This window comes from Danio aesculapii, chromosome 25 (genome assembly GCF_903798145.1).
Source record: "Danio aesculapii chromosome 25, fDanAes4.1, whole genome shotgun sequence".
NCBI lineage: Eukaryota > Metazoa > Chordata > Actinopteri > Cypriniformes > Danionidae > Danio > Danio aesculapii.
Genome location: NC_079459.1, coordinates 6,232,268 through 6,253,252, shown reverse-complemented (window position 1 = coordinate 6,253,252; position 20,985 = coordinate 6,232,268). Strand labels below are relative to the sequence as shown.

General features: G+C 38.9%; 1 protein-coding gene across 2 annotated transcripts in view; it reads left to right on the top strand.

Moving 5' to 3' along the window:
* lsp1a (lymphocyte specific protein 1 a) overlaps window positions 1–20,985 on the top strand; it is a 57,013-nt gene that overhangs the window by 20,393 nt on the left and 15,635 nt on the right. Inside the window, exons 3-6 of one of the 2 annotated variants that reach the window (XM_056451561.1) lie at window positions 4,583–4,943; window positions 5,032–5,171; window positions 6,000–6,258; window positions 7,719–7,859. In XM_056451561.1, coding sequence (XP_056307536.1) covers window positions 4,583–4,943; window positions 5,032–5,171; window positions 6,000–6,258; window positions 7,719–7,859 — 901 coding nt within the window. Of the gene's footprint in view, window positions 1–4,582; window positions 4,944–5,031; window positions 5,172–5,996; window positions 6,259–7,718; window positions 7,860–20,985 lie in introns of both variants that reach the window. The other variant, XM_056451560.1, reaches the window with a different exon arrangement.

The following is a 20,985-nucleotide window of genomic DNA, read 5'->3' as shown; positions in this document are numbered from 1 at the left end:
CTATTAACTATTAACACTATTACCCTTAACTAGTATTACGCTTAGATCATAGAATAATTTAGCTTTGGACCAACCTAAAAATACTTTAATTTGTTCCAGCTAAGTTTATAAATTTCCCTCTAATTAGTATACTGTATAGCTTTGTCTTATTTGAAACTGAAAATATAGAAACATATATATTCTGCACAAGGAATAAAAAAATGCATGCATTCACTCAAAGGTAAAATTGTTATAAAATGTATAGACCATGATTTAATTGAATTACTTTGGTTCAAATTAAAGAGCCCCTATTATGGGTTTTTGACAATGACCTTACATGCAGTGTGTAACACAGCACTAAGTGAATGAAAACATCCAGCTGAGGTTTGAATCTGAAAGTGCACCGTGTTTAAAACTATTGATTCTTTAACGAAATAGTCAACTCAGAGTCTAATAAATGAATTGTGTTCGAATATTTTTCCTGAATGCGTTGACGTCGGTACATCACCAAATATGTAGTACTGGATCAGGTAAAACGTGAAAGCGCCTTTCCTTTTAGACTCTAGCAGAGCACGGGGGGTCACGGGACTGATCATGACACGAAGATGATGATCGCTGACAGATGGGATTCGGCTGCTGAGAATAAAGTGTTAAAGTTCATTATTATAACAAAACCACAGTATAGCGGACCATGTGCTGTGTTTGTTCCTGTCATTTTTCTGATGATTTATACAATAACTTACGCTGCAATGTGGGATTCGTCGGCCAATTGGTATTAAAGAAAGGAGCAGCAGAGACTTTTATGTATGGGAGTTTGTCGTGGGAGTCGTTGAGACAATTAGGTGACAATAAATGCATATTATAAGACAATGAAAGTGTTTTTTAACCTTGCATGCATATCAGCCTGCTGTTGGAGACTCCCAAAACCAAAGTATGACATTTATAATGCAAAATAAGAGCTTTTTAAAATGAAAATCTAAGTAAAATTGTACTTTGGACTTAATAATGCTATATTAAATACAAATAATGTTAGGCTACACTGTAAAAAATGCTGGGTTCCACTAGGCATGGGCCGGTATAAGAATCTGACGGTATGATAACCTTGGATAAAAATATTACGGTTTCACAATATCACGATATTGTGATTACTGCTCTAAAATGTGTTTTTTTTTATGTCTGGGTACAAAACAACAAACCTTTTCCTCATTGAACATAGTATATTTTATTTTAACATTTAAAATAGTTTGAAACAATAAACATGTCAGGCTAAATAATTAATTTAAGTCATTAATTTCTGCTGTCTCCATTAGATTTCTTTACAACTTTACAACAAGGCATCTTTGGATATCTTTCTTTTCTTTGAATATAAAGTAAGTCACTGCACTGTTCAGGTCTACAGCATGCTTTTATGTAGGTTTTAAGCAATTTGTTTCTCAAATGTTTCCTGAATCAAGGCCTGACCAGTAGCTTTTGGTGTGGAGGGTTCTTTTCTGCTGGAGATACTGTTGCCCTAAAAAAACTCAATAAAATAGTCGTAAAAAACATGCAAAAGAAAAAAGCAAATACCTCAGGAAAGGTATAACAGAACATTTTAATGGTTTTAAAACCTTGATTTTTTTTTTCAAAAGCGCGGTAAACCTTATAACCTGTAATCGTCCCATGCCTAGGTTCCACACAATTTCATCATGTTGTCCCAACACAAATCTATTAAATTAATCATTTTTACACATTTAAGTGGATTGAACATAAATCAATCAAGTTGTAAATGTTGTTGTTTTAATTTCTTGTTGTTTTAAAAAAGTAGTTTGAACAAAACAAACGTTTTTGAGTGCTATTGTGTATGTTATTTTATTAAAATGACAAAACTCTAAAATTATCAAAACACTATTTACTAGTGCTTCAAACATGTTTCTTGTCAATACTGAATCTGGTTGCCCCTGTAAGCGAAACAAAACAACAACAAACAAGCGCACGTCAGATCCTCACACGCACCTCAAACATCTGTTTCCAGAGGAGCATGTTTGAAGTCGGCCTTTGTTGTTAATAGGCTGGCACAGGCACTTCAGCACATAGTTACTTTCAGCAAAGTAACGCCATCACAGGTGCATGGGCCCATTAGGTGCTTTCACCAACTCCAACTCTTTATGCCTGACTGACTGTTAACTTGCCATGGATGTAATTATACAGGTCTGCTCTCGTGCTTGTAAAAAGATCCAATGTCACACATAAATCTGAGCCAGAACCACAAAACGAGTCGTAAGGGTCAGTTTTTTGGAAATTGAGATTTATGAATGATAAATAGGGTTTTCATTGATGGTATTGTTTTTAGGATAAGTCAGTCATCCAATATTTATTCGAGATAGGGGAGTGTGGGGAACAAAGTAACGTGGGGTCAAATGTAACACAGAGTTTTAAGGTATTTGCTCAGGGTTAACCATGGCATGCTTCCGAGGATTTCACCACAGTGTCGGCAGAATTATGGAAAAAGTTCGGTGAATTTTGGATGAGAAACACAGGGGAAACCATTTTTGCAGCATAAAAGTATTTTTATTGTAGTCAATATTTTTTTATTTTAAGTATGTGCATAAAATCTTATATTGTTGTGATTATCATCCTCTAGGCTAAAAGTTGAAACCATTTTGAAAGATGTAAAAAACCCCACAGTGACTTCTAGCCAGTTTTGAGGAAAACAACACAGTGGGGTTAGTTGTAACGGGGTGTTACAATTAAGCCACACACTGTTGGACATCAACTAAACTATCAATATATATATATATATATATATATATATATATATATATATATATATATATATATATATATATATATATATATATATATATATATATATATATATAATTTTTTTTTTTTTTTTTTTGTAATGTTAAATACTTTTTAAATAAAAAAATGTTTTTTAATAGAAAATATTTTTTTATTAGAAAAAAAATATTTTATTGCTAATAATACAAATAAATGCATTGTATATTAATGGATAAATGGATAATAATGCAAATAAATGCATTGTATAATAATGGATAAATGGATAAAAATGAAAATAAATTCAAATGTGTTTATTCAATAAACAAATAACTAAATAAACATACTGTGCTATGTAGAATAAAAAAGAAACGAGCCAATTACTGAGGAAATCGAGCTCCTATTTAAAGTAAACTGAGTTTAAATTGCCCAGCAGGTGGGGTAAATAGTAAAATTTTTACTCCTGGCACCTTTGGCAAAACTGCACAGAAACCATAGTTCTGGCGATCATAATTTCAGTGTTCATTTGTAGGAGAAGCTTGTGTGTTATTGGTAAAAAAATGGTTTGTCTAACCCCATTACTTTGTTCATTAGTAGACCAAAACCAAAACGTGTTCCTTTGTGCCCCGTTCTCCCTGACACTACTTGAAAATCTGAAAGGTTCCAAAAAATATTTTTAGCAATAATAATGATTTAGTAATTTTTGATTTAGTAATGATTAAAAAACATTCTAATCAAAGCAAATTACTAAACAAACATCTAAAAAAAATCTATTTTTGATAAACTTACAGAAGAATTTTTACAAAAACTAGATAATTTTGACTTATACACTGAAAAAATTACACTTTGAATCAATTTAACAAAAATTACTGTAATTTGTTACAGCTAAATGTTTTAGTTTTTCTTAAAGCATATCAGACAATCAAGTATAATTCATTTCAAGAGAGTGTTTTGCTAATGTATTTGGATTTTTTATTCATTCGGTTTTCTTCAGCTTAGTCTCTATTTTAGAGGTCGCCACAGTGGAATGAACCGCCGACTATTCCAGCATATGTTTTACGCAGCAGATGCCCTTCCAGCTGCAACCCAACACTGGGAAACACCCATATGCACTCATCTACAGACATACACTTTGGACAATTTAGTTTATTCAATTCACCTATACAGTTGAAGTCAGAACTATTAGCCCCAGAGCACCTGGAGGAAACCCACGCCAACACAGGGAGAACATGCAAACTCCACACAGAATTGCCATCAGGCCTAGCCAGGACTTGAACCAGCAACCTTCTTGCTTTGAGGTGTTAGTGCTAACCACTGAGCCACTGTGATGCCACATTTTTGGATTTAATATTTGAAAATAAGTTTTTTTAATGTTACATGTTATGATGATGGGGCACGGTGGTGCAGTGGGTAGTACATTTCCCTCACAGCAAGAAGGTTGCTGGTTTGAGCCCCAGCTGGGTCAGTTGGCATTTTTTTGTGGAGTTTGCATGTTCTTCCTGTGTTGGCATGGGTTTCCTCCGGATGCTCCGGTTTCCCCCACAGTCCAAAGACATGCACTATAGGTGAATTGAATAAGATAAATTAGCCAGTGTAGGTGAGTGTGTGCAAGAGTGTATGGATGTTTCCCAGAGTTGGGTTGCGGCTGGAAGGGCATCCGCTGTGTAAAACATGCTGGATAAGTTGACGGTTTATTCCACTGTGGAGACCCCTGATTAATAAAGGGACTAAGCTGAAAAGAAAATGAATGAATGAATGATATGATGATGTTCAATGCTCATACATGTACATATATACATGTTGTTAACTTTAATAACTCTGCTAATAAGTGTGCTGTTTCTTTCAGCTTTGAAAGTGAATTCAAACCCACCAGTCCCATTGCTCTGGATGAGGATGAAGGTTTTAGCGACTGGACCCAGAAGCTGGAACAGAGAACACGGCTCAAAATGGAAGAGACGGCCAATGGAGAGAAGTTGCAAAAGGAGAAGAAAAATGTAAACACAAGACCTAAACAAATAGAGAAGAGCAGTTATACCAGCTCTGTAGAGCATCATCAAACTCAGGACAGAGGAGAAGAGAAGAAACGTCCAGACAGTATCACTAAGAATCCAGTGGAGATCAGTGAGAGGCTGAACTCTCAGAGACCAGAGGATTGGCTTGACCACAGCAAAAGAAGACCAGAAATAAACCCCCCAACGGAGAATAAGGTGTCAGAAGCATTACAGTAGTAGAAATAATATTTTCAGCATTACAGAGCATTACGCAGCATGTCTAAATCAATGCAATCCCTCACAGATTAAAGAGGAGAGGAAGGAGGTGAAGGTTTCATACACATCCAAAGTCTTTCTACAGCAAGAGAGGATTCCTAATGGCAAAGCAGAGGCAGCGCCAGAGGAAGCGACATCACATCCAGTCAAAACCAAAAGATCACCTAGGTAACCAGAATATTTTTTATTATATATATATATATATATATATATATATATATATATATATATATATATATATATATATATATATATATATATATATATATAAACAAAGAGCATAGAATCACCAAGAGGCAACACTTTGTTGCTATTTGAGAAACAGCCACTAGGTGCGTGTTGAATAAATCTTCACTCCGTTAAACAGAAATTGCAGGAAAAAAACGGGGGCTAATAATTCTGACTTCAACTGTATATAAATATATAGGGAAAAGTACTGTATGAAAGGTATAGTAAATAGAATCAAACTAAAAAATAAACAAATCTTTACATAATCTTTTTGAAATGCACAGAATAACTGCATATAGGTAAATGTATAGCCTTTCAAATACTGTAAGTGTATTTTAATAACAGTATAGAATAACAGTATAGAATCTGGTCCATTTAAATTTAGAGTCTTATGTCATTTGTGTTATAGACATGACCTAATGCTGAAGCTGCCAAAAAAAGTATTTGCCAGGAAGCTTTCTAAAGGGCTATTAAGGGAGTTAGTCAATATCTGGTCTTGTATATCCAGACTTTTAACTAATACCGTAAGGTTTGGCTCACTCTAATGTTTATTCTGGCCTAGAATTACCCACTTTAACAAAAAGAGACATTTAATGAACATCTAAAGCTACCAACCAGACATTTCGGCTTAGGAGGTTAGGATAGTATGTTTATAATTGTGTGAAAAAATAATCTCTTCAAACAATCAAACACCAAATGATTGACTTATCGCAGTGCAAACGTAAAACTTACATGACTAACCTCAATCTTATTACTATTCCACAGCAGAATTGTAGATACCAATCAGGCCTTTGAGAATAAGAAAGACACGCATGGTGGCCTGGAGACAGAGCTGAAGCTTGAGAAGATTAGACGTAGCCATCAGGAAAAAGAGAATCAGGAAATGGAGCATCTACGGCAGCGCCAAGCCGAGGCTGAGCTAGAGCTGGAGGAACTGAAGAAGAAGAGAGAGGAACGGCGCAAAACCCGTGAAGAAGAAGAGCGGAGGAGAGAGGAAGAGGAACAGCAGAAACAAACCAAAAAAGAGGTGGCTGAGTTAAACAGAAATACTAGCCTATTCTATTTTGGTTGTGGTGTAAACCCAATGGGGAAACAAACCAATGAAATAAGTTCATATGAATATTTTAAAAGTTCAGAAACAAGATAAAAGGTGAACTTGGAAGCAGATTTTTGGAATGGAAGCAGATTTTGAAGAAATTAAGTGCTGAAATGAAGTGAATGTGTGTGATTAACAGGGAGACATAAAATAGTCTGTACGTTTATTTTAGTAGGATTTACAGAGTTTATGTTCTGCTGGAATTTGTTGGCCTACCATCATAATGGAAGAAGAGTAAAGCCTGTGGTTTAGTTGAGAATGGGTTGAAAGGCAAACTTTAAATGGGACCTATTATGCAAAAATCAGTCTATAAGGACACCCAGACTCTTAACCTGTTTAGAGGGATAAATAGAACAGTTACCAATAGAAAGGGCAAAGCTGTCAGTTTTGGAGAGTGTTGATTTAGTACCAACTATTGATTAAATAGTTAGCAAACCCTTAGTTTTTGAACTATTTAATTAGAGAAAATTAACAAAGAGTCAAGATTTGATTTCTGCTAAGCAGACTGTAGGGGATGTAGGTGGAAAACAAGAAGAGGGTTTGCCAGAGAGATAGAGCTGGGTGTCATCCGCATAGCAATTGAACTGTATGTTATATTTACGGAGAATATTACCAAGGGGAAGGAGATAGATAATAATAAATAGCAGGGGCCCCAGGACTGAGCCCTGGGGTACACCTGAGGAAACTGTAAAATTCTGAGAAGTGAATTATTTGAGTTGAATGAACTGAGTGCGGCCAGAGAGATAAGATTTGAACCAGTCAAATTGGATATTGGTGATGCCAAGAGAAGATAGTCTATTGATGAGGGTGCTGTGACAAATAGTGTCCAAGGCCGCAATCAGGTCGAGGAGAACAAGAATAGATATTAGTCCAGGATCAGCTGCCATAAGAAGGTCGTTAGTGATTTAATAAGGGCAGTTTCTGTGCTGTGAAGTGGGCGGAAACCGGACTGGAACTGTTCCTATAGGTTGTTCTGAGATAAGTGGGTTTGGAGTTATGTTGCTACAATTTTTCGAGGATTTTGGAGATATATGGTCAATTAGAAATAGGTTGTAAATGATTAAAATTAGATGGGTCTGAACCAGGTTTTTTGAGTGTTGGAGTAATCGCTGCAGTTTTGAAGGAAGCAGGAACAGTTCCAGTGGAAGGAGAAGAGTGAATAATGGCTGAAATGAGAGAAGGGAGAGAGAGAGAACCAAGAAAATCATTGTTGATCAGAGACACCTAAAACATTGTTGTAGTACAAAATAAAATCAAGTTCTACACTTAAAAAATGACATTTTCTGTTTGTTCAAACTACTATAAATTATCAGGTTTCACGGTGTAGAACATTATTTAAATATTTGCATTCTAACTTCCACCTGTAAAAGCATTGTATCTTACAACTACAGGAGGACAAAAGACAGATGAAGGAGGACATCGAGAGGAGGAGGATGGAAGCAGTGGAAAAGAGGATGAAAAATATTAATGTCTCTCCCACTGATGGTGATGATCCATTTAATCCGCTGAACCCCATGAGTCCAACATTCAAGGTAACTGTATATCTTTGCACAAGTATTTTTCAATCTTTCACTGAATAAAATTAGACAGCAATGATATCAGATAGTAATTCAATTGTTCATATGCACATTTCAATCAAAATAATAAGCAATAGACAGCCTGTATTTGATCTTGCAGGACCAGGGGCCTGTATCATGAAGTTGGATTAGCTGGCAAGCCAGTTAAGTTTAGTTTTAGATTGCACCAATCTCAAAAGTCTAAACTATAAAACTGATGGAATTCATAAAATGTATTTTTTTGACATGATACTTTAAGGTATTCAAACAATACCATGGTGCAAATGTAAACCCATTATACTCTGTTGAAAGTGCATAGAAAATCATACATTTTTCACAGACACGATTATGACACGATTATGTGAACGATTATGACAATAATAAATAATCCCATTCTTTCTTTCAGAATACAAGCCCCAATTTATTTTGTAAGTTGCTCATGCTTGTTGTGCTGTAATCATACCTACATATTTTCAGTGTAAATGATAAGTGGTTGAACACGTTTTGAGTCAAGTTTCATGCATGCATATTCATGTGCTGATCTGTGGAAATGGATTACAGGGATATTCCAGGTTCTAAATAAATGTTCTGTGCCACAGAAAATTATTATGACTCTTATTTATGTGAGAACAAACATATGAAAGCGATAGTTGACTCCTAACATGAAAATTATGTTAATTATGCACCCTCAGGCCATTCCAACCCCCTGAGACCTTCATTTGTCTTGGAAACAAAAATTAAGATATTTTAAATGAAAACAGAGAGCTCTCTCATCCTCCTTAGACAGTAAGGTTCCTAACTCTTACAAAGTCCAGAAAGGTACCAAAAATTATCCTCAAAACAGGCCATATGACTTTAGTGCTTCAACTGGAATTTTATCAAGCAACGTGAACAGTGTGGGAGTAACATAGTAATATTACCTTTCTAATTAATGAGTAAAATAACACATTACTTTTCAAAATAGCAGTAATATTTGAGTTACTTTTCAGATTAATAATTCAGATTTTTTTTTTAATTCTGAATTAAAATAGTCACAATTAATCACACAGTCAATGAGAGAATGTGTCAATTATTTTAAACGCATCGAAGAAAAAGAAAAGTGGACCGTTTCAATAGACAGTAATTTTATTAAGACAAACAGTACAAAAGTAGCAAACGCATTGCTTTAAACTTTCAATAATCTGTATATATGGCATGTAAAGCTTTTTTTTTTAATGTTTTAATGTCTTTTTTAAAGGGTAAATGCAGGTTATGCACTGCGTTTTTAATTGCAGAACTCATCTATTTAAAAAAAGACGAAAAAATACAAGTTCTGAAGGAGATCAAGCCTAATAAAAAATAACTTGAAATTAACGAAGCACATTACTTACCATGAAAAGTAACTAAGTAGTGCAACTTGTTACTTTTTTAGGGAGTAACTCAATATTGTAATGCATCACCTTCAAATGTAACTTTCGCCAACACTGGACACGAATACCTTTTCATGCACATTAAACAAAATTAATGACTATACTCAAATAAAGAATTCATCTGTTCTATGACTGTGTAAATATGAAAAAAAATGAATGCATTCAGATATTCAGAGATCAGTTTTAGGCCTTCTAATCAGATAGAAATTGAAGATGTGACAATGTGACTATCATGTAAACAGGCAGATCGGATTTATTAAGGCATTGTGTTTTGTACATCATTAAACTTGCGACAATGTGGTGCTTCTCCGTGGTTTAATGATGTAGAAGGAAGAGCGTGTATGGAGACGCCGACGTGGTAAACAACAACAGAGGAAACATGGAGGAGGAAAGTGGTCAGTCGCCACAATTTGCTCCCACCAGACCTCTCTCGTATCCACAAATTCCTCTGAATGGTGGAGGACACCATATATAGACCATAGGAGCAAGTTGCGATGACAGCCCTTCCCTCCTCCTCCGCCTCTGCCTCAAAATTATTTTAAAGTTGGGTGAACTTTGCATATCTCGTAGAGCTAAACGCAAGACAATTTTTTCCATCGTGGCTAGTGTGGCGCAGATGCTAAAACCCGCCATTACGCATGCGCGACGTCGTAAATTGGATAGCAAATGTGTGAACACAATAATCGGATATGGGTCACATTTAAAAGAACGTGTAAACGGACTGACAAAAAAATCAGATATAGGCAACAAATCGGAATAGGGCATCAAGACCTGACAGTGTAAACGGGGCCTTATAGACGCATCTTAGTGCGATATGTGAGCATATGCACTATGACACTAAGGAGAACTGTTGAATAAAGTCATAATTTTTGTTTAATGTGCACATTAAAGTATTCTCATAGCTTATAAACATATTCTGATTGTACCACTGAAGACACGTGGGCTGTTTTGAGGATGTTTAAGGTATTTGTCTGGAATCATAAACCTTGTTGTCAATGGAGAATGAGAGAGCTCCCAGATTTCATCTAAAATGTTTATTTCGTGTCCTGAAGATGAACAAAGGTCTCAGGGTTTGGAATAACATGAGGTTAATACATAATTAATAACATAATTTTAATTTATGAGTGGACTAAAATTTGAATACATATAACATTCAATACACATCTCACTACAGACCTTGGAATATTCCTTTATTTATACAGTATACTTATTCATTTTGTTTACATTTATTTACATTTTCTTAAAGGCCATTTTCATAATTTACACATCGTTTGTTTGCTATTAGAATTGTGTGACCTTTTTGTTATTTTTGTTGCGTTTTCTGAAACCTGTCAGTGTTTTTACATGTGCACTTATTGAGTGAGTAAGAGCAGAGTTTGTGCTTTGTTTTGGACTGTATATGCTGCATGATCCACACCTATTCTCTTTAACAGTTACATGAACACATAGTATTATTAACTAACACTTAATGACTTGTGTGACACGGTGGCTCAGTAATTAGCACTGTCGCCTCACTGCAAGAAGGTCGCTGGTTTGAGTCCAGGCTGGGCCATTTGGCATTTCTGTGTAGGGACTGAATGTTCTGTTGGTGTGGGTTTCCCCCACAGTCCAAAGACTTGCGCTATAGGTGAATTGTGTAAAAAATGTTGCGTAAACTGATGTTTCCCAGTACTGGGTTGCAGCTGGAAGGGCACCCGCTGTGTAAAACATATGCTGGATAAGTTTGCGGTTCATTCCGCTGGAGTGACCCCTGAAAAATAAAGAGACTAAGCCAAAAAGAAAATAAATAAATAAATGAGTTAAAAATTGGAGTTTATGAGACATTTATGCAAACAAACAAATTGTGAGTGGGACTAAGAGCTGGGGGAATTGCGGGAGTGTTAACAAGAGACAAAAACCTCTCTTTTCCTTCATTTCATGGAAACTTTCAGTTTTTAGAAGATTCTGACAGTATGGACACAACTGACTTTATCAAGTCCTTAAATAAATGTAAAACATAATGCAGAGACTGCATAATTTTTATTTTCATGACATTCTGCATTGATTCAGGATTTGCATTAGTTATTCATTGATGAACTGTCAGTCTTAAAGCTGTCGAAAAATATGGAAACAGGGGGACCTATTATGCAAAAATTCACTTTTATATATTATTTAGACACAGTTGTGTAGCAACAGTGTGAAAATATAACTGGCTTCTAATGGTTAAAAAATAAATATATATATATATATATATATATATATATATATATATATATATATATATATATATATATATATATATATATATATATATATATTTTTTTTTTTTTTTTTTATCAGCATACTTCATAAAAACAGTCAAAAACACTTTGATTGACATTCTCCTTTTGTACGTGTCATCAGAGGGGGAAAGCCCCACCCATTAGTGACGATCTCTCCCTCATTAGCATAAACAGCCTTGAGTGAGAAGCAACTTTCAGCCATTAGAGTTTTTACATCGTACCTGCTGATGAGAGTCTTAGAGGATTAGAAGTGTGAAGTTTTAGGTTGCACAAAATGAACACTATTTTCCGTTTCTTCTTCTAAGCCACATTTTTTTACATTTTCAGTTTTTCACAGAGATAACTTTAGTCCTGTTTTTAATCTGCCACTATGCTGACACATAGGTGTTTTAAGCTCTGCCTTTTTTGAAAATCTCATTTACATTTAAAGCGACAGTCACCAAAACAGCACCATTTAGCTCAAAGCCTAAAAGGGGCAGTTTTAAAGAGTTATTAAAAATATTTGTGGATTATTTTAAGCTGAAACTTCACATAAACACTCTAGATACATCGGAGACTTATTTTACATGGGAAAAATGGCATAATGGGTCCCTTATAATAGTAGAATTTATAACCAGTAGAGCTTGCAAAACAAACAAACAAACAAACAAACAAACTCTAAATATTAACTAGAGGTCTCAGAATAATAAACTTGTGGCATGGCAACCACCAAGAAACCACTCTGGGAACTACCCAGTATTAGGCCAATGATATTTGTCCAGGGAAAAAAGTGCTGCAGACTCTTTATTGTTTAAAGGGGATCAACTTCTAGTCAAATCCTACCAACATAAATAGAGTGAAATTACTCAGCCTCTCAGTGGCTCAGTCTGAACACAAACTATAGCTCATGAGTCTACCAAAGCTGAAATTTATAGCTGTCACATTGTACAAAACTTACATCTGAGAAAAGAAAACACAAGAAAAATAACATTAAGAGTCATTTCATACATCACAAGAACTTGAACCAGACAGTGGCTATATATCTGAACATGGCGAACCTTTATGGAAGCTCCTGAGGACAACGCAGATTTACACATCTTCATCTCAAACAACAGGAGGTGTTTATTCTTGTTCATTGTGCAATATCTCACAAGAGTTCAAGAGTATTTTACTGCATTCCAAAGACTTGGGTCACACTTTATTTTAAGCTACAGTTCTCACTATTAACAAACCATTAACTATGACTTTTAGCTCAGCAAACTCTTAAATAGCTGTTTATAAATACAGTAGTTAGTAAGCTAGTAGTTAGAAAAGCAACTAGGAAAAGTGAGTAAACCAACACAATCTCACGGCAATTCGTAACTTTTTGATTTACTGGCTAATTCGTATGAATTTGTACGATCTAATTCATACGATTTAGTATAATTTGCTCATCCCCTAATGATGGTCAGGTTTAGGGGTGGGGTTAGGTGCCACGCCTCCTTTTTAAAATCGTACAATTTCATACGACTGAACTCGTACAAATTTGCACGAATTAGCCACTAAACGGACAAAACGTAAAATACTTACGCTTTCTCGTGAGATCAGACTGGAGTAAACATATAGCTTTTAAAGAGATTAGCTGAATTTTAAAAAATGTGTAAACCTATTGCCTTAAAAAGAAAATTAAATATGTGCATAATTATAAAAAAAATGTTGTCAACTTAATAGTTCAAAGTTATAATGGGTTTAATCACTTTTTTAAGAAAAGGATTACTTTTTACAGTGAATTGGGTAAGATTAGAGGGGCATTACGGTGGCACAGGGGGTAACACGATCGCCTCACAGCAAGAAGTTCGCTAGTTCGAGCCTTGGTCAGTCGCAATTTCTGTGTAGAGTTTCCGGTTTCCCCCACAGTCCAAAAACATGCGCTGTAGGTGAATTAAATAAGCTAAATTGTCCGTAGTCTATGTGTGTGAATGCAGGAGTGCATGGGTGTTTCCCAGTGTTGAGTTTCAGCTGGAAGGGCATATAAAACATATGCTAGAAATGTTGGCGGTTCATTCCGCTGTGGTGACCCCTGATTAATAAAGGGACTAAGCCAAAAAATATTATGAAATAATTAATGTAGAATAAAATGATGTACTTATAAGAATTGTGTAAAAATCTGAATTACTTAAACTAAAGTGTTTCCAATAGTTTATTGCATATTATTACATATTACATCATTACATATTACATTTATTACATGTTTTCTATATGTGCAGGGCTTGAAATTGCAACCGTTTTGGTCGCATATGCACCCGAAATTTAATCTTTGCGACCTCAAAATAATATTTTGGAGCATTTAGGCGAGTGCATAAAATTGTTGCCGTGCGAACAGTTTTCACAGCAAAATGTTCACAGCATGCGCAGATATAGGAGACATTTACACAGGGTGCATCTTTGCACCAAAGAATGTGAAATGCAGGGCTCAGGAATGGTTTAAATCAGTTGTCAACTTGTTTAAGTAAACAAAAGCCCACAATGCTTGCCCCGTCTTTGTGCTCTTCTTATTGGCCCTCTGCTCTGTAACTAAAGGCAAATGGATTGGTTAATATCAGCTGTCAATCACTCAGTCAATTCCTTCTGCCTTTAAATGACGGAGATATGACCATGAAAATGTAAAGTGCTGAAGATAAGAATGAGAACAACACTGACCGATTTTGTTTTAGAAACCACCTAAAGTTATAAATAATGACACATCTGATTAGTGATCATGTGGTGAATGTTAATCCACTATTTACACTTTTTTAAAGAATGGATAAATGACTGTCATTGGGTTAAAGTCCGCTATGAAAAGGACTAAAGCCATTTACCGTAAAGTTTGTGTGACAGAGTGGGACTGCATTACCACGGTTGCCACATCTACACTTTTTAAGTGTGTGAGGTTCTATTTACATTTCTATTCTATTTAAATCTGTTAATATAGCACTTGTAGTAACTGTGCTCAGAATTTTTGGCTGGTGTGACTAAATTGTGGCTGGCGCAATTAAATGTTTGAAGAGCACCAGTGCTTCCTAGCAAAAAGGTTAATTTCGAGCCCTGATGTGTAATTATGCCATGGTAAAGTATCGTATCCACCCCAAAAATACAATCTAGTAAAAAAAAAAAAATCTGTTGGGAAAAAAACACTATGGAAGTCTGTGGTTGCAGATTTGGAATGGAAAAGAAAAAAATCTGGTCTGTAAGGGTGAGTAAATTACAGTAAGACAGAATTTTCAGTTTTGAGTGAACTATTCCTTTAAGACGAGGCTACCTGTAATAGTTAATAATAATAGACTGAACACAATAATACACAAGCATTTGACTTTTTTATTGGAATTCAAATTTAGATGAGCTTTTTGCAGTCTGTGTTTTGGGGACCATAACCCTTCCAGTGCTTGCACAGGACTGATTGACAGTTTGAAAGTACATTCTCAGTAAGCAGAGGTTAAACAGTCAGCAGGTTTCAACATCAACACAAGGGATCCTTTTGTGTGTCCAGAACAGAAGCCTGTTAACAAGTACACTGTCAATCTAAGGATGTGAGAAAAGACCGGAATGGAACCAGTGTGTGGATTTTTTTCATTTGTACAAATCCTGAAGGACTTTTTATTTACACACTTATTTATTTTACTATAATAATGATATATTTCCCCTTCACAGGGTTAAATTAAATGCACTGCAATGATGAACAGATTAACAAGTCAACTATTTATTATAATTGTGATTACAATAACTTTAAAATACAGTGTTCAGCATAATTGAGTACATCCTATTTTGAAAATGAATATTTTTATCCACTTCTCAGTGAATATAGTTAGTGTATTTGATGCATTTAAACAAAACAGATTTATTAAACAGATATATTTATTAAAATAATATTTTAGTCACCAAACATATTTAGATATTGAAAGATAATACAATTAAGCTCAAACTAAATATAAAAATAAAACAAAATAAAAATTACTGTCATGGATTGGTCAGGCTCTCACGACCCCCACTCACGAAGATCACCATCACCTGACTTCTAATGAGCACACAGCTGCATCACATTCACGAGCACCAGATAAAAGCACAGCACTCCAGTCGCTCATTGTCCGGGCTCGTCTCGACGAAAGCGGACAACTGAGCGACCACTCAGCGTAGTCATCCTCAGCTAAACAAACGATTTACTTACCTGTTCTCTTTGTATTCCTCCTAGTCTTCCTGGTCCTCCCGAATCGTCCTGTCTTCCAGTCCTTCCAAGTCTGTGTCATCCTCTGTCAGCTGTATCTGGTGTGTGCTGTCCATCCTCGTGTATTCCTGTTACCCAGCCACGGAGGAAAAGACCCCAACATCATTCCTGATCCTCCTGGCTATCCTTCATGTGCTCCTTGTTGTCATTTAATAAACACCCTAACGTTTCCTTACCTCTGTCTCCTGTCCGCTTCATAACAGAAGCCCGGACCCTTAACGACGACAACATGAGCACCCCCGATCACCTTCAAGAGCTGGTGGACCAGTTGAAGCGGATTCTACAGCCACCAGCTCCACTTTCCAACGCACCACCAGCACCGAGCACTTCCGCCTCCACAGTTTCTTCTTCGGCCCTTCCTTCCAGTCCCATGGCCCGACCAGCGCCCTACTCAGGCGGAGCGGGGGAGTGCAATGGTTTTCTGTTACAATGTTCCCTCATATTCGAAATGCAACCTTCTCTATATCCCACAGATAAGTCGAAGATCGCCTACATCGTATCTCTACTCTCTGGACCTGCACTTAAATGGGCTGAGACGATCTGGAACCAAGCCGGGCCGGTCATGAATTCCATCACTACCTTCACGGAGTATTTCAAAGAGGTGTTTGGACGTTCTGATGGGGAAGTAGCCGCTGGAGAGCAGCTGTATCATCTAAAGCAAGGTACTCTATCTACACAGGAATATGCTCTCCGGTTTCGCACTCTAGCAGCTGCAAGTGGATGGAATGAGAGATCGTTGTTGACCACGTACCGGCTCGGCTTGGAACCCACGCTCCGAATCCAACTGGCCACATTAGATGATACAATGGGTCTGGAGAGATTCATCCAACATTCTCTCCGATGTTCCGATCGTCTCCGTTCCTATCAACAGGACACCATCACCCCCTCGTCTGCACTCCTCCAATCGCCTGAGTCAACAGCCTCTCCAGAACCAGAACCCATGATAATAGAGTCTGGAAGACTGACATCAGCGGAACGACAGAGGAGGCTGACCCGGGGTCTGTGTCTATACTGCGGTGTCAGTGGACACACCCGTATGGAGTGTCCCCTTCGTCCCATTCGGACTTCAGTGAGTGTATTCAGTACGAATATTGAACAATGTAAACCACTTACTACCACCGTACAAATAACTACTGCCTCTATTTCTCTCCTTGTCACAGCCCTCATCGACTCCGGGTCAGCAGGGAACTTCATCTCCCAATCCCTCTGTCGTCAACTCCACCTCCGTACTGAGGCGTCCTCGCATATATACCAGATACAACCGATAACCCAGTGCACTCGATCTTCGACCCGTATCCATCGACAATGCGAAGACATCCTTCTTCAAGTGGGGTTGTTACATCAAGAGAGGATTCAATTTCTGGTTCTGGAGGGTGCAAATATGGACATCATTCTAGGGCGCCCGTGGCTGGTGAAGCACGATCCCATCATCTCTTGGGGCACAGGAGAGATAAAGAAATGGGGATCTGGATGTACACCTGCCTGTTTTCCAAATCTCCCTCTTCAAGGTCGGAACCCCATTTCTTTGTTTGCAACATCGGTCGAGAGCCCTCCTGAGAAGCAGTCTATCCACATTCCTAAGGAGTACAGCTCCTTTCATGATGTCTTCTGCCCCAAGAGAGCTTCCCAGCTACCGCCGCATCGGCCATGGGACTGCGCGATCGACCTAGTTCCAGATGCCCAGTTGCCAAGAGGTAGGATCTACCCGCTCTCGCTTCCAGAGAATCAGGCAATGGAAGATTACATAAGGGAGGCTCTGAGTCAGGGGTACATACGTCACTCAAAATCACCAGCCGCCTCAAGCTTCTTCTTTGTGGCCAAGAAGGACGGAGGGCTGCGTCCATGCATCGACTACAGGGTCCTAAATAACGGTACAGTAAAATACCGATATCCCCTTCCTCTGGTACCAGCCGCTTTGGAACAGCTCCGAGAAGCTAAAGTCTTCACTAAATTGGACCTCCGCAGCGCGTATAATCTGATAAGAATACGTGAGGGGGACCAATGGAAGACAGCATTCGTGACCCCTACTGGCCACTATGAATATGAGGTCATGCCTTACGGTCTGGTCAACGCCCCCTCCGTATTCCAAAACTTCATTCATGAAGTCCTCCGGGAGTTTCTTCACCACTGTGTAATAGTGTACATAGATGACATCCTCATTTACTCCCGGAGTGAGGCCGAACATCGCCAACACGTTGCGGAGGTCCTACACACATTGAGAGAACATCACCTCTACCTCAAAGCGGAGAAATGCTCATTCCACCAGAAGTCGATTCATTTCTTGGGATACATCATTGACCAAACCGGTATACGTATGGATGGGAAGAAAATTGAGGCTGTTCTATCCTGGTCAGAACCCACTTCCATTAAGGAGCTCCAGAGGTTTCTTGGGTTTGCTAACTTTTATAGACGGTTTATCAAGGACTACAGCAGGATTACATCACCTCTCACTAATCTCCTCAAGGGTAAACCCAAAGGACTGGAGTGGACCAAAGAAGCAGCCGCAGCCTTCCGCCTTCTTAAGAAGGAGTTCACAAGGGCCCCACTCCTGACTCATCCTGACCCAAATCTTCCTTTCGTGGTGGAAGTGGACGCATCCACCACCGGCGTCGGGGCAGTATTATCTCAACATCATGATACACCGCCCCGACTGCATCCCTGTGCCTATTTCTCTCGGAAGTTGAGCCCGGCGGAGCAGAATTACAGCATAGGAGACAGGGAGCTTCTAGCAATCAAGCTAGCCTTGGAGGAGTGGCGTCACTGGTTGGAGGGAGCCAAACATCCGTTCCAGGTGATCACAGATCACAAAAACCTCCAATACATCAAAGAGGCCAAGAGACTATGTCCACGTCAAGCCAGATGGTCACTTTTCTTCTCACGTTTTGATTTCTCCATTTCCTATCGTCCAGGACCCAAGAATCTAAGAGCAGACGCTCTCTCTCGTTTACACGAGCATCACGATCATGAAGAACTCCCAACGAAGATTCTTCCCGAACACATCTCCATTTGTCCGATCACCTGGAACGCTCCTCCAGTCGTTGCCACTCCGGAAGCCCCTGCTCCGCCGGGATGCCCTCCTCATCGGCAGTTCATACCACCTGAACACCGGGTAGATCTGATCCACTCCTTACATACCTCGCTAGGCACTGGACATCCAGGGATCAACAATACTCTCTCGCTAGTATCCCAACGATTCTGGTGGCCAAACATGGCAAGGGATGTGAGGCAATATGTTCAGGGCTGTAAGGACTGTGCCCAATCCAAGAGCCCACGTCATCTACCCGCTGGAAAGCTCCATCCCTTGCCGATTCCGAACCGTCCCTGGTCACACCTAGGAGTGGACTTTATCACTGACCTCCCTTCGTCAGAAGGTAATACCTGTATTCTAGTCATAGTAGATAGATTCTCAAAGTTTGTCAAACTAATCCCTCTGAAAGGTCTTCCCACAGCCTTTGAAACTGCCGACAATATCTTTAATCAAGTCTTCAGGTCATTTGGTATTCCAGAAGATATTGTGTCGGACAGAGGTCCACAGTTCATCTCACGTCTATGGAAAGCCTTCTTCAAGCTCCTAGGTGTGGCCGTCAGCCTCTCTTCTGGATATCATCCCCAAACCAACGGGCAGACAGAGAGGAAGATTCAGGAGGTGGGACGGTTCCTGAGGACCTTCTGCAGTGGTCACCAGAACTCCTGGAGCCAGTATTTGGGCTGGGCAGAATATGCCCAAAATTCACTGCGGCAACCCTCCACCGGACTCACGCCATTCCAGTGCGTCCTGGGCTTCCAACCACCGCTCTTTCCCTGGGATGGCGAACCATCTGATGTCCCCGCAGTGGATCACTGGTTCCGGGAGAGCGAGAGAGTCTGGGACGAGGCTCATCAACATCTGCAGAGGGCAGTCCGTCGAAGCAAGGTAACCGCCGATAGGAGAAGGTCTGAAGAACCCAGATACACACCCGGACAAAAGGTGTGGCTATCCACCCGGGACATACGCATGCGACTGCCCTCTCGCAAGTTAAGTCCCCGATTTGTTGGTCCCTTCACCATCGTGGAACAGGTTAACCCCGTCACCTACAAACTACAATTACCCTCTCACTACCGTATTCACCCTACATTCCACGTATCACTCCTGAAACCCTATCACGATCCTGTTCTTCCCTCCACAGAGCCTGACCACGAAGAGGAACCCCCTCCTCCACTGCTCCTAGAAGAAGGAGCCGTCTACGCAGTGAAGGAGATCTTGCGTTCCCGACGTCGTGGTGGCCAGTTGGAGTACCTGGTGGACTGGGAAGGGTACGGCCCCGAAGAAAGGACATGGGTTCCCAGAGCTGATATTCTCGATCCTAGTCTCATGGTGGAGTTTCATGAGAGCCACCCTGAGTTCCCAGCGCCTAGAGGCAGAGGGAGACCACCACGGCGTCGGAGGTGTCGGCCCTCAGGAGCGGGCCCTGGGGAGGGGGGTACTGTCATGGATTGGTCAGGCTCTCACGACCCCCACTCACGAAGATCACCATCACCTGACTTCTAATGAGCACACAGCTGCATCACATTCACGAGCACCAGATAAAAGCACAGCACTCCAGTCGCTCATTGTCCGGGCTCGTCTCGACGAAAGCGGACAACTGAGCGACCACTCAGCGTAGTCATCCTCAGCTAAACAAACGATTTACTTACCTGTTCTCTTTGTATTCCTCCTAGTCTTCCTGGTCCTCCCGAATCGTCCTGTCTTCCAGTCCTTCCAAGTCTGTGTCATCCTCTGTCAGCTGTATCTGGTGTGTGCTGTCCATCCTCGTGTATTCCTGTTACCCAGCCACGGAGGAAAAGACCCCAACATCATTCCTGATCCTCCTGGCTATCCTTCATGTGCTCCTTGTTGTCATTTAATAAACACCCTAACGTTTCCTTACCTCTGTCTCCTGTCCGCTTCATAACAATTACAATCTTCAAAACAAATTTTTTTTTTATTTTTTTTTATTTTATTTTATTTGTATTTTATATTTTTCATAACATATAAAATTGTAAGTTATTTTGTTAGATAAGCTCCAGATTTGGCTTCAGTACTGACTAATCTAATGTACATACAGAAATATAATATTGTATAGCTTCCTATGAAAAATATGAATTTAAAAGAGAGATTTGTGAGGGGTGTACTTATATATGCTGAGCACTGTAATTACAATTTTTACTCTTTAAATTTTACACTGCTTCAATTCTGT